At 47.3% G+C, this 14,959-nt stretch overlaps 1 protein-coding gene across 4 annotated transcripts in view; it reads right to left on the reverse strand.

Annotated features, from left to right (window-relative positions):
• Window positions 1–4,148: 4,148 nt before the first annotated feature.
• Window positions 4,149–14,959, reverse strand: part of RBPMS (RNA binding protein, mRNA processing factor) — a 157,860-nt gene continuing 147,049 nt past the window's right edge. For 2 of the 4 annotated variants that reach the window (XR_012495528.1, XM_074329695.1), the window contains one exon: window positions 5,492–5,614. Coding sequence is in view for 1 of the 4 variants with exons in the window: in XM_074329694.1 (XP_074185795.1) it covers window positions 5,479–5,614 (136 nt within the window). In the remaining 3 variants the exon portion in view is untranslated. Of the gene's footprint in view, window positions 5,615–13,274; window positions 13,379–14,959 lie in introns of all 4 variants that reach the window. The other 2 variants (XR_012495529.1, XM_074329694.1) reach the window with 2 other exon arrangements.

Here is a 14,959-nt window from a genome sequence, read left to right on the forward strand (position 1 = left end):
CTGTAGCTTTACCTCATTTACTTGCATTTTCTTGTGTGAAGCCTTGATTGCCTTTGCTTATTACATGGAAGAGAAATTCCACCTTATACCCCATGTTAAGGTACTAGAATTCGGTCATCTGGTGACGTGGGGAGGGATATAGTCTTTGTGGGAAATAGTGGTAGCCCTGTTGTGTTTGAAGATTGTAATAAAAATAAAGAAGAATCTTTTACCGGTTCTTCTGGGTGTCTAAAGACATATCCACCAGAAATTTGCATTAAAGTTGCAGTCACGTTCTTGCCTCTGCCCCTTTCTCCTGGATCGGCTGGCCATTTAGAAGTGGGAATGGGCATGGCTGGATGCGTTAAGAGGTTAGTCTGTAGTGCATTTTGATCTATAATTCATCACAGTCATTCGAGGCTTTTAAAAGGGATAGCTAAGAGAAACGTAGCCGAGCGTAGATCAGGTCTAAATAATGAACCTTTGGCTGCTGCTGTCACATCCTATAAGCGAGGCCAGATGACGGTGGGTCTCGGGGGATGAGGAGCCCTTGATACCAGTGGAGCAGAGTGTGTGACACAGCAGTGTAGGGCCGTCCCTTCGTTTCTGGTCAGTGTTCACAGGGAGGGCATTGCCATGGGCCAGCCCTTGATTACTTCTGTGAGCTGTTTGAAATCACTAGTAGAAAAAATGTTCTCGGTGTGGCAGCAGGGCGTTTGGATTTATAAATTCCCCCATTCTTTTTAGCTGACAATTTTCTGAGGCGTAGAAGATGAGACTCAGTGTCCCCACTTCCCTCTAAGCCACTGTTTTTACTTGTAAATGATATATTTGTGGGAAAGATTTGGGTTTTTTTAAGGTTTTATTGACTGTTCTTAACAAGCCAGGACGAGCACTGATGCCCCGTAGCCAGGCTGCTGTTCTGTGCGTGGAGACAGCAGCGATGACCTGTCATTAATGTGTTGCTGTCCTCGGGGCTTCATGTAGGACGGGCCATCTTTTCCCAGGTGTATTTTGTGGGCTGGTTCTGAGAAACCAGTGGATGTTGCGTGGGAGGTAGAGGGTTCGGGTCAGGAGGTCCAAGGACCTCGAGGCAACCACTTCTCAGACTAACGACCTTGGAACACCTGCCTCATTCCTGTCGCACGCGCGCGCGCGCGTGAGGTGTGTGGAGTGAGCACACACACACTTTGGAAACAGAGCTAGACCAGGCTTTGGCATTGCACTTTTGACCTTCCTTGTGGCCACAGCTAAAAAAACCAAACGCACGTTTTTCTTCACCAAAGGATTTCCATCAGCAGTGAGGCTGGCTGCCTCCACCAGAGTGTGAGGCTGTCTTGGCCCCTTTGGACACTTAGGCCCATAGAATTAGGCCAATCCCTCCGCTTTGGAGGTTGGTCAACGCATTCCTGTGACTCAAACCATGTGGTTTCAAGACCCCGTGAGAACTCAGGCAATTTCAACCCCCTGGAATTTTGTAGGGGTTGTACTTCAAAGGACACTCAGTGCAAACTTACCTTTAAGATTTTTTTAAATAACTGAAAATAGAAGAGTACTAACAGGAGAGAACTGAGTAAACCATAGCCTGAATTTGGCAGGACCTGATCCAGAAATCCCAAGAGCAGGTTTATCTCACATTTGACTGTTGTAAGAATTTAAACTTTCTTACTGAGCCTGTCTCACCCAAGATCTGCATTTCAGTTTTAGGGGGAAAGCATTCTTTTGGCCAGGTAAATATTTCAACCTGAGCATCATTTCCTTCCTTTTAGGCATGTCTTTGTGCTCAGAACACAAGTTTGGGTTGAATTTAAGCATCTGGCCTAATTTTCTAATTTAGTGTTCGATTAGCATGGTCAGGGTTCCACTTGAATTTTAAGTGTGAGATGCGTGTGAGTACTGAAGTGTGGATGGCTTCACTGCTGTCTTTATTTATGGGCATAGTATGTTATGGGCCTTCTCCCCTCTCCCTTACAAAGCAGGAAGCCCTGTGGTTGGTTAGGTTGAAATAGACCGCATGGATGTCACTAGAGAGCGGTGAAAGGGGGCTAAGACAAGGAAGAATTTTATGGCATATTAGCATCTTTGGGGACTTGGGATAGTTACAGGACCAGGTAGTTTAGGGAAGAGCTCACACTATTTTATACATCATCTTAAGACATTCTGCAACAAGGGTGCATAGGAGCTTTACTGTGGGAGTCTTTAAATTCTCCCAATTTGGGTGCCTTCATCAGCTGATTGCATAAGGTTTCCAGTATCACCAGTTCTTAGTTTTGAGGACCAGTATTTTAGATAACATCTCACTAGTAACAGATATTCTTCTGCCTTCTTAGAATGTTGTAAAATTGTTTGATGTCATGAGAGGGTGTGATAGAATGAATTGAGTTGAAGAGTAAGAGCAGTCATGTGCTGATACTCTTAAAATGGTAAGAATGCTCTTTTCACCTGGATGTCCCAGTGACAATGACATACAGTAGGAAATGTGCATATTCCTAGCACTCAGAAAGAACTAGTTTATTCCTCTGTGTCACCCTGGCACAGACACCAAGAATGCTTGTGTGTTGTCATACAGAATTCAGGGATGTTAGCTATGCCTCCTTCATTCTGAAGAATGTTCCTTGTGCCCCAACTCAGGACCCAAAATGCCATGGAGTTCAAGGAACCTCAGAGATGAGGGCATTAAGAATTGCAAGTTGGTCCCATAAAAGTAGGTCCTACATATATGCAAACACTGGGCCCAGTGAATTTGTAGCCTACATATGATTAACTGGAATTATAACGTTCATTTTTCAAGTTTTAAGGTACTTTCCCAAGTTTCTTTAATTTGCCATTTTGTTAGAGGTGGAAGGCACAGTATTGAATTTTAGATGGCAGTTTTATAGCCACATTAGTCATGTGTGCACAAGTCGTGCACCTTCCTCTCCTAATGGAGGGTTCACTTGGTAATGAAACAAAAAGAGGGCTTAGTTACCATCTTTCTGGAACCTATAAACTGGGACATTATGCATTTAAGCAAGAGAGACTTGCCTTTTCTTATCCTAAGTTCCCAATTCCAAGACACTCTTCCTTCCTGCTCAGTAGAGTGACCAAGGCAAGGCAGCTTTTCAGACTAATGAAGCTGGTGTCCGCCTGAGTGGTCAGTGGGAACGTATCTGGAGTTCATAAACGCCATCCAGACTTGGCAGTTGCACATCACTAATGACTGACTGTTGGCATGGTGATGGGGCACTCATTCCTCCATCCCCAGGCCCCTTGTGAAAAAGCATATGGATGAGACTGTGGTCAGGCAGTGACCGGGATGGGGGTGGCCCAAGGCAGCAGGAGGGGCCGTAAGTCTCCTTCAGAGGGAGATGCCCTCAGTTCCTAGGCTGTCTGGCCAACCCTGGTGATTTATAGATGGAAGGTCACAGATGGGCTGAAGGAAGACAAAGCTGTCTGATCAGCCTGTCCCGGAGTCATGCTGGGTGGCCTGCAAAGCCTGGGCAGGGATGCGGACTGCCGCCCGGTGGTTTTCTGCAGTTATACCTGGGCTCCAAGAGAATTGGAGGGCTGAGATGGGGGGACCTGCTTTTGGTGATGGTCTCCTCTGCGAAAAGGATGTGAGAGCCAAACCACAGAACCAATCACGTCAGTGCTCAACAAAACGAATAGTTATTAGTGGTTGTTGCCATTACTGGAATTGAGTGCTGTGCTTCGCCCACCCCTCCTCCCTTTGGGGGAAGTGGGCTTGGTGAGAGTGTATAGAAACACTTTTATCATCTTGGCTATCAATTCATTATATATTTTTCAGGTTAGCAGGAAACCTTAAGTGACCATTTTTAGATTTCAGATAACCTGGAGCTAAAGCTTTGTAGGCTAAGGTGGGTGTGGGGTCAGCTGAGTGCAGTAAAAGGCATCACGAAAGGTATGTGAACCAGCCCTGAGATCGTCGTGCCAGGTCAGGAAGGCCCAGAAAGGGCCAGCGGCCTAAGGCGTCAGTGTCATCACCGAGCGCCCACAGTAGAACATTTGTAGACGCTCTTCTCTGGCTCTCCCAGCTCCGCTGCCTCCTTAAGTCTCTGTCCTTAGCGCGAGGCCAGGAAATGGGACAGAAACTTGCTGTCCCTCGTCTGCACTGTGGTATGGATGCATTTGGTTGATCTCGTAAAAAAGAAATTCGCCAAACAGTGGAGTGACAGCTGGGATAAGCACTTTATTTTTAAAAAGGACAATAGAAAAGTACCTTTAAACAGTTTATAAAAGCATGATAGATTGTGTGGAAGTTGCTGTTTTCCTTAGAAACAAGAGGACAGAAGTCTCACTGCGAGCCAGGCGGCGCCCAAGGCGTAAGCAGGGCAGAACACAGCTGGCCCCACGCCGCCGAGTGCACTTGGCCTCATTTTTGTGAGGGTGACAGCCCCTCTCTCCTGGCTCTCTGTGGTTTTGTTGTGATGACCTTAAAAGCTTCTTGACATCTTTCTTTCTAATGGAAAATAATGAAACAAAAAAACCCCAGAAACCAACCATATAATCATTAAAACAATGAAGTCTTCAGCAGAATGTGAGCAGATCAGTAAGAAAGGTTGTGATTCTTAGGATCACTATATTTTTGCACATGGCTCTTCTACGACAGGGGGAGAGACTGAGCTGTCAGACTGGAAATGTGCCAGCTTCTGACACAAGACTGACTTTCTGGTTTTGAGACTCTTGGAGCTGCACAGCATTCATGCCGAACGCCCACTGGCTGAACCCCCTCTCTCTGGGCCGGTGTGGAAGGTAGTGTCCCCGTGAGCACGCGGGGTGCAAGGTAAAGCTTTCAATGGCTCATTTGGCATCATGCTGCCAGACTCAGGAATCACTTGGGAGCTCTGAGTGGCCCACTGCAGCCACGCAGGTCGGGCAAAGCCAGCCCCCTCCTGACGCAGCCTGGCCTCCCAAGCCGAGGTTTCGCCTTCTCAGTGAGACACTGCAGTGGGCATGAGGCATCTGTGCGTCAGTTTGTACAGCCTCCTCTGGAGCAGCCAGGGCTTTCTTAAGGGTTCACTCTGAGCAGGAGTTTGTACCAAGGAAAGGCTGCTTTGCCCAGCTGTGAATGTGCCGCCATGGTAGAAGCTCCTGGAGGCTTTGATTGTCTTGCAGGGATGTCCTGCCAGAGCCGTGAGTGTACACCTCGTACTGCATATAGCACAATTCTGTTTCTAACGTCACGCTTCTAATTTACCCTGGACTCAGGCCAGGCACACATTTCTATGTTCACAATACAATTCTGGATACTTAAAAACATGCCTCAAACATGCAGCTTATTTTAGAGGAAAAAATAGATATTTTTAATTACAAGCATTCAAAAGTCAAGCACAAAAATTGTTGTCCTACCCAGTGTAAGATCAGCCATCCTGTCGTCCTTAAATGGTACAAAAATACTCACTCTCTTGGTTTTATTGTTGACATCTTTTATGTTTCGTTTGAAAATATCTCCAAACTGTACAGAAATGTATGTCAGACCATGCGTTCACAAAAAACACACTATTTCTTACAATTATACAGTGTACAAGAGTAAAACATTTTTATTATATTTTTTTTTCTTCGAGAAAAACAGATGTGTGATAGAGGCTGTGGCAAAGTCTTGAAGGGATCAAAACTGGGCAGGGTTTTTTCAAGCCTGAAACAGAAAGAAGTGTGTAAGGAAAGCAGCTCTCACACGCATGGCACTCCCTCCTGGCTGCGGGGCTGTTAGGAGACACCTGTGATAGGAGAATTTATGGCTTAGAAACTTTTCCCTGCGAAAATTCATGGGTGACTCCCTAGGAAAGCATAAGTTATGTCACCATGGAATGTACTGACTGACTCGCCAAATAAAGACCACACGCGTATCTGTGCTCTCACCTTAGACACACAGGGAGTGGAAGAGCTCCTTCCCCTGCATTGCAAGGAAATGCTCATATTTGTTTTGCTTTGTGGCGGAAAAAGGGGCCTTCAAATAATCACTGAGACTTTCTGACTGCTTGCTGCTGGCAGAGTCCCATGATTTTCTTAAATACATCTTGGCTCCTTTGTGTCTGGCTTTAATTATGTTAAAGGCTGCATTGTGAAACCTCTACTGTTATTCTGTCATTTTACTTTTCTCAACTCCCAGGTCCCTTGTTTTCTTGCCATCATCTTACCAACATGTCAGACTCATATAAATTTATGGATGTAGAAGAGGTATATACAGAAGTATGTCCGCATATACTAGAGTTTTGTACAGGGAAATGCTTATTTGTGAGGGGCAGGAGGCTACAAAAAAATAGCATCATGATTCATAATCCATATAATTGTCCTAAGTTAGACTTATTTGGGAAAATATGTATTTAGCAGTAAATCCTGAAATTAGAAACAAATTTAGGTGAACACTCAAATATAGCTAATTGCACAATTTTAGTACCTACTCCTGTCCAAACCAGACCAGTGCTGGCTGCCCCTGAATCTGAACTATGAGCCAGTAACTCTTGTCACAGCTTCATTTGTAGATGGCAGTACAAATGGGTAGAAATAAAAATGGGCTACAAGTCAGAAGACCCAATATAATTACCACATACCTATGGATCATGGAAAAATCCACAGGAAGAAATCAGGCTGTAGCTTTCAAGAGAAGAGATCTGGACATGTAGAACTTTATGATGTTAGAATAACACTTACCTGTCTTTTCAGCTAGTTGTAACGGTTAAATTAGTTCTAGCACATCCATTTAATTATGCTTGTTACAGAGAGGCCAAATTAGAGAACCCTTTGGTTTTAGAAATGCTCCCAGCTCAGGCTCTGAGGCCTGTACAGCCGCACAGAACCGCAGTGGCCCCCAACCTCATCCCGCCTGCTCCTTGTACTTGCTCAGCAGAATTCTCTGCAACAGGAGGGAGTAAACGCCTTCAGGAAATCGCACTTGGACTCCTTTGCCGCCCCTGCTGCCCAGCACTCACCATATGCTGGCTGTGGGCCATGCCCGTTCACACCCCATCTTTGGTATAGGTCACACATCCTGTGCTGCTTAGTGAGCAGGGCCAGCAGATGGGCCCCGCCTGAGGTCTGCATTTCTTCTGCACTGATTTCTATCCGGCAGGGTGTGGGGCACGGAGCATGGAACAGCCCTGGATGGGTGGCAGGAGTGCGAGTGTCCCGCCTTGGGGGAGAGATCCAGGGGTGCAGGGGGCTTATGAGACTGTGCATTACCTTTGGGGCTGTAGTAGGTGACTTTCCCAATGAACCCACGACCTTCTGGCCCATCTCACATCCCCACAAATGCCCAATCTGCCCTTTCACTGCCAGAGAACCCTCCCCTCAAGTATGATGAGGTGACGTCCCCTCTGCCCCAGTCACCACGCATCAGAAGAGGGAAACCAGCTTAGAGGCACTGAATACAACGCCAGTTTCCTTCCTCCACATTCTCGGCCTATCAGGGATGGAGTGACACATTCCACGTCATCCCAAACTTGACCATGTGCCAGCAGCCCAAGCTGTGTGTGTTGATTCCAGGAAATCGTTTCTGAGGAACAGCAGCCACATTACGGCTGTCTGTACTTTGGAATAATCCACAGGGGATGGCACTTGGCAGCCCTTGGACTCTGGGAACCTAAGGGGCCTGCAGGCCGCCAGCAGCCTCTGACAGAGCACGGACTTGGAGCGCGCCATCTTGGGAAAGCAGCCGAAACTGGATGTGGTGACGGCATGGAGACCAACGGCCTGGAACAGAGCTGCCGCACTGCTTTCAGGGACAGAGTGAAGGGGCTGAATGAGTGGCAGGAAAAGGGACCCAGGCCACATGTGACCTGGGCTGGGGCCACTACTGGAGGATGGATGGCGTCCCTTCCAGCTCCTCCAGCTCTTGGCTGTTCTGGCAAGGGCCTCACTGACCTCCTGCTTTCTTCCCTGGAGAGCTCACAGCCATCTTTGGGCAAATGCACGTTGCTAGTCTTGGCCTCTTTCCGGTTCCACAGTCAGTTCCTGGACATTTCTGCCATGACCTCAAAGGCAACATGTCTGAACTCAGACTTCCCACACCAGCCTTAACACAGCCCCGGCCCCCTCTGCCGGGTGTCTTTGCCCCTGCACTCTCGAGTTCCTTCCCTGACATAGCCCTGCTCTTAGATCGTTCTATCCGTGACGCCACCATCATGGGTTTGCGTCTCCTGGTGTGTGCTTCGAACTTGACTCTTTATTTTGCTTTGCGTCGCAAGATGATGACGATTCTTAACACACCCCTCCTCCTCGTCAGGTCTCGCCAATGCCTCCCCAAGACCCAAATCCCTAACATACCCCTTAGGGCCCATAAAAGCTTGGTCATGTTCCCACTTCCTCCCTTCTTCTGTTCCAGTCCCCTCAGCATATACAAACCCTACTTAAGCCCCACTTCCTCAGCCTTTCCTGATCCCTTCAGCCTGCAGGGCTTTCTCCAGTGAATTCCTCCAATGCTCTCACTGTCTGGACCACTTACTAGGCTTTCACAGGGATTATTTCAGATTAGTTTTCTTCCTAAAACTATTCCCTCTGTCCTCTACCCCAGACATAGTCACTTGCGTATAGAAAAAATTTAGATACTTGGACTGTAAGCCAAATGAGACAGAACTATGGGCTGTTAACAGGATGTGGCACTGCAACTCGGTCCCCTAATCTTGATAATGCCGTGGGCTGAGAGCCAGGAGACAGTGCCCCGGGACTCAGGGTGGGCTCCAATACCAGCCCCCTGTGCCTGCGGCTCCTCTACAGGCAGCTTTGAGGTCTTCAACCAGAAGCTATATGGGGGCATGGGAAGGTGGCTCCTGCTCTCCTGACCTCTTAGTTCTCTGTCCCCCTTTCTTTTTGGACCCCTCAGTAGGAAGAAAAGGTGGGGAGGGGTGTCCTAGTTAATTCTGGCTGACTAGAAACGCTGATCTTTTGAACTGAAAAATATGGAAGGGAGAAGGGAAGAGAAAAGGAGGGGGATGGGGATGGATGGTTTCCTAAGCTTTTCCATAACTGTGCTGTGTAAATGTAATTCTCACATGGGAAAAGAATGCGTTCACATTGCCATAGATGTTCCCAGACTGAACAGAAGGTCAAAATGTGGCTATTTCAGTCCCTGTAAACAAGGAAGGGGTTTAGCTAGGAATGGAGTTCAAACCTTGGAATGTATTAACAAGGACATTTTAAACAGAATGCAAAGACATCTGAGAACACAGCACCATGAGGGCAGAGTGCCAGTTTCTGTTTAGAGAGCAGATTCTCCTCAGAGAACCTTTCCTGAAAGGGGGGAGGGGCCAACTATAATTTGAATGTGATGGGATAAACAAGGGAAGAAAATAGATGTTTGAAATCTTGTCTGAGGTAAATCATAAATGTCCGACGTTTAAGACAATGGAGAAAGTCTCCCGATATCTTAAAAAACACTATACAATTCTAAAACATTTCGTCTAGTTGTCCTTGATCAGAAAGGTCAGTATGTGGCCCTCAGTACTTGGGAGTGGGGTCAAGGTGAGTGCTGAAGCCTGTGTGTGTGTGTGTGTGTGGGGGGGGGGGGGGTGCCGACCTGGGAGTGGCTGCTTTGCCCTGGCTCCGCTTTCCCATTGCTAAGTTAGAATCTGTTTGTCCAAGTGCCTTGTGAGCTTTCTCCCAGCAATAAGAAAATTCTTTCTCTATCCCCCCCAATCCATCTTCATATACAGATGCTCCTCAACTTACGATGGGGTTATGTCCCTACAAACCCATTGTAAGCTGAAAATACCATTAAGTCAAAAATGTATTTAATACCAAACATCATAGCTTAGCCTAGCTTACCTTAAATGTGCTCAGAACACTTACATTAGCCTACAGTTGGACAAAATCATCTAACATGAAGCTATTTCATACTAAAGTGGATTAAAGACTTAAATGTAAGACCTGAAACCATAAAACTAGAAGAAAACATAGGCAGTAAGTTCTGACATCGCTCTTAATATCTTTTTGGATATGTCTCCTCGGGCAAGGGAAAAAAAGAAACAAATGGGACTACATCAAACTAAGAAGTTTCTGCACAACGAAGGAAACCATTAACAAAACGAAAAGACAACCTACTGAATGGAAGAAATATTCGCCAATGATACAGCTGATTAAGGAGTTAATATCCGAAATATATCAGGAACTCATACAACTTAACACCAAACAATCTGATTTAAAAATGGGCAGACGACCTGAATACACATTTCTCCAAAGAGGACGTACACATGGCCAAGATGTGAAAAGATGCTCAACATCACTAATCAGAGAAATGCAAATGAAAACCACAATGAGATGACACCTCACACATGTCAGAGTGGCCATCATCAATAAATCAACAGACAACAAGTGTAGCCACTATGGGAAACAGTGTGGAGGTTCCTCAAAAACTTAAAAATACAATGACCATATGGCCCAGCAAGACACTTCTGAGTATTTATCTGAAGAAACCCAAAACACTAATTCAAAATGACATATGCACCCCTATGTTCACTGCAGCACTATTTACAATAGGCAAGGTACGGAAGCATCCTAAGTGTCTATCGACTGATGAGTGGATGAAGATGATGATGTATGTATGAGTATATACAATAGAATGTTACTCAGCCATAAAAGAGAATGAAATCTTACCATTTGCGACAACATGGATGGATCTAGAGGGTATTATGCTAAGTGAAATGAGTTAGAGAAAGGTAAATAGCATCTGATCTCACTTATATATGGAATCTAAAAAAACAAATGAACAAACAAAATAGAAACAAACTCATAGATACAGAAAACATTTTGGGGGTTGCTAGATGGGGTTGGGGGAGATGGGTGAAAAAGGGGAAGGGATTAAGATGTACAAATTGGTAGTTACAAAATAGTCACGGATATAAAGTACAGTATAGGAAATAGTCAATAATATTGTAATAACTACATGGTATCAGACGGGTACTAGCTTTATCAGGTGATTACTTCGTAAGTTCTATAAATATCTAATCACTGTTGTACACCTGAAGCTAATATAATGTTGTATGTTAACCATCATTTAAAAAATAAAAAAAATGATAAAGTGTTGACTATCTCATGTAATTTACACAACACAACACAACATCCAAAAGAAGCTGGTAACACAGTACACGGTAGAGTGTCGCTTGTCTGCCCTTCGTGACTGTGGGGCTGACGGGAGCTGTGGCAGCTGCCGCCCAGCATCACAAGAGAACGTCGTACCTCATCACTAACGTGGGAAAAGACCAACATTTAAAATTTGAAGTAAGGTTTCTACTGATTGCGTGTCATACCATTATCATCACGTCAAACCATTGTAAGTCAGGGACGATCCGGACTTGACCAAGAGTTTGTCTAACATTCATTTTTACTAAAAGATTAAGGAATATTCCCCTCCTCCCAACTCGGACTTCACATGACAAAGGTTGTAAATCAGAGTGGTTTAGGTTTCATTTTATACCTGTCAGCTTGATTTTTAAAAAAACAAGTGTGGATACGAATTTGTAATAAAAGACTAGTTAATATTTTAAAAGGTTCACAGTCTATAGAGTCTCCAGGGGAATCGTCTGCAGTTAGAAGCCCCTCCCCGTTCACGCAGCCCTCCCTCCACAGTAACTAGTGTGGCTGCCCAAGCCAGTACCCTGCGTGGGCTCCAGCGCCCACGCTTGGCCAGAGAGCCTCCGTCCTCACAGTCCAGGCCTATCTGTGCCCTCCCAGGCAGGCCATAAGCAGTGTCCTCTGACTTCAGATTTGGGGAGAGGAAAGCCTCCACCAAACTCATTCTTTAAGCCATGGATGGGCCAGGAACTGGTGAGCCCCACCTTGAACACAGCTCATGCCGAAGGCAGCCTCCTCCTCGTCGGGTACATGCTGGCTGCCCACCCAGGACCACGCCGCAGTTCTCCTTCCCCACGTTTCTGCCCCTTGTCCCCAGGCCTTCCCATTGTCTGTGTGAAGTCACCCATGCACAGCTGCGGCTGCTTCCTGACTGGGCTCTTCTGCTCATGCGTCCATTTACTGCACTTAAAAAATCATTATTCTAACCTCCTTACTAAGTGTTCAGAGCAATAAGAATATCGTGGGCACTGTTATCAAAAAGGAAAAGGAAAACCTAATAAATTAGGCAGCTTTGGAATTAGTGGGATAAATAACTGCCCTTATGTGATGTGGAAAAATGTTTACCTGCTGATAAGTTGGTTACTGTGAGAAACGCGTCAGTGGGAGAAAGACCGTGAGTGCAGGTGCTGGCTTCCTGTCCAGGCAGGGAGTCAGGCTGCAGACACCCAAGCGCTTCCGCACAGGCGTGGAATGGTGCTATTCTGAACACGAAATTCCGTAAACCCCAAAGTGTCGTAATGACTTCCTTGGCCAGAACCGCCTGGTTCTCTGCCCTTAGCGGGAACTTGCCCTTTTTCTGACTCTTCTTTAGAGGTCCCTCCTAGAGATGAAATTTACCACCTTATTTGGGCCAAGACATAACCGCTGTCAGCCTGCCCCTGGCATTCCTGCTGTTCTAGGCCAAGCTTTCCAGAGACTGAAACCCCTGCGAGTGGGGCCTAGCCGGCAGGTCCCCTCTGGGAACGCTAAGCTACGTTGTTTTAAGACCACACCGTTTGCTAGAAACAGATGAATTGAGAAGTGATAGCTGGTGTTGATTAAGGAGACGGACAAGTCACCCACTAGAAAAGCCCAGCCGTCTGGAGGAATTCAGCGAGAATCCTAAGTCAGTAATGCCCAAGAGCAATCATCCTATTTACAAAGAGGCTTATAAAAATGTCGCTGAGTCATGGAGAAAGGGCTGCATTATATTCAGTATACTAGGATTAGTAAGACAGGAGAAAAAACCTAAAATGGTTAATTTCCCAAAAAGGCTTAAGGGCATTAAAAGCTTCATTTATCTGCCAGTTCCCTTAGATGGAATATCTCATCTGACGCTGCTGCTGGCGAGCAGGTGCTGTCGGCCTCACTAAGGGCCAGCCTGACGTAGGACGGCCATGGGAGGACCAAGTACTGGGGGAATGCACTTGGGGAGTTTGCCACACTCACAGTTGCTTTCCTGGCACGGCCTTCCCTAAGCAGGCCATGGTTGGAGGAGATAATGAAGGGTCCACCCCTGACCCTGAGCTCTCCACACCCACACGTCCCAAGCTGGAGCGCCCATCGGGATCACCAGGAGAGGTAGGCTGCAGAAACCCAGCACCCCGAAAGCGTGTGCCTCTGGACAGGCAGCCTGCTGAGCCCCACCCCCTGGGGCCTGCCTGATGGTCCCGACCACACGGGTCCACACAGCCCTGCCCGGACACGCTGCTGTTCTGGAGGCCTGCTCAGCCTCTGGCTTTGGCACTCACCAGCATGCTCCAGTTTTGTAGGACAGCTCGAAAACAGTAGCCACCAGTGAAGATTGCATTAATACCCACAAGACAGATTGCAGCCACCATCACACACCTGGAACCTGGGGTGGAGAAAGAGATCACCCATTAAACCCCTCAACACTGTGCCGCTGTCTCCACCCCCGGACTGCCTGCTGCAGGAATTCCCTGGGCTTTAAGACCAGCCTGTGTGGAAGGCAAAGAGCTGAGAGAGTCAAAGGCAAAGGGCCTAACAGCCTCTGCTGCTGAGTGAGGACAGCCAGCTTGGGATGGTGGAACCAGTGAGAGGGGGCGCCCAGGCCACGGAGGACAGCACCAGAAGTGAGGCTCCCAGGGAGCCCTGAGGGGGCTGCGGGGGATGGCCTTCGAGGGTGTAAATCACCAGGGTAGGGGGGCAGCACCAGGCGGCCTCCTGTCCCGGGGGCTGAGTCCTCAGGACTGTCCAAAGCCCTGTTGAGGAAACATACAGGACCTGAGGTCCCCAAAGAGAGGAAGAGCCCGAAATGGAACCAACTCCAGGGCCTGCCTCAGACCCCAGTAACAGCTTTGGTCAGCCCAAGGCCACAAACCAATTCTCCAGGACAGCCCTGTCGTGTCATGGGCACCCCTGAGCTCAACTTTGCTCCAAGCACCTACTGGAAAACAAAAACCAAAAGGAAGTATTTGTGAATATAAACTGCTAATCCCTGGGGTCTGAGATTTTTGGACTAGGAAGGTTCAGAGACCCAGCAAGTAATAAAGTTTCCCTGTTCATCCTGCAGGCATGGCTGCCTCTGAGCCAGCCAGTTTTCGAATATTTCTGAGGAAGGAAGCTCTGGCTGCCCATGGCCCCATTCCCCACTAGTATTTCTCAAATTTTCAGCCCCGGGCAGCAAAGCTCTCCTTCCTGCAGACAGAGGCTGTTTCTGGCACGCAGGGCTTCACGGACAGGCGTGCATCGAGGGCTGAGGCAAACCAAGTTCCTGTAAAGGTCGCACTGATTTGGGGGCACAGGAAGCTGCCCCTCCAGGAGGCCCCATGGCCCTTGGGGATTCAGCTGAAAGCCACCTCCAGGACTCTGGGTGAGGCTGAAGGAAAGGTGGCCTTCCTAGAACATCTCTCTTCTCAGAATTAAGAAAAAAACATGTTTTCCCCAGAATTTCACTATAAAAACATTAAAATATGAGTCAATGTGATTCTAGATTCCTAGTAAAAGGAGGGTTATTTCAGGATAGGAAAATATTCATCTTTGCAAACAAAACATCAATTTACCCAACTTCTGTCACTTGCCAGGAGCATTTCAGGGTGGGAGGGAGGCCACCCCTTCCGTCCCCCGCACCCCACCAAAGCAGCAGACCTGGGGGCCCTCCTGTGGCTGCCAAACCAAGGCTGCATTTGTGGCTGCCTGTCCTCTAAGAAAGGTTGAAGATCCCTCTGGGTGTGACTCAGGACTGAATTCAGAGTCTGGGACCCTAGTTGTCATCAGGTCCTGGAGTAGGGGGTTTTACACCAAGCTGCTCTTTGCACAGTTATCACGTCAGCAACACCTGTCTGCACGGCACTCACCTGATGGGCAGAGAGAATGCATTGGCCAGAGTCGCCAGACACCTGGGAGACGACCCCAAAGAACATAAAGCAGCGGAGGAAAGTACCACTGTGTTCATGTTTAGCTACTGTGCACGCGC

Source organism: Rhinolophus sinicus, linkage group LG04 (assembly GCF_036562045.2).
Source record: "Rhinolophus sinicus isolate RSC01 linkage group LG04, ASM3656204v1, whole genome shotgun sequence".
In the NCBI taxonomy this organism is placed as follows: Eukaryota; Metazoa; Chordata; class Mammalia; order Chiroptera; family Rhinolophidae; genus Rhinolophus; species Rhinolophus sinicus.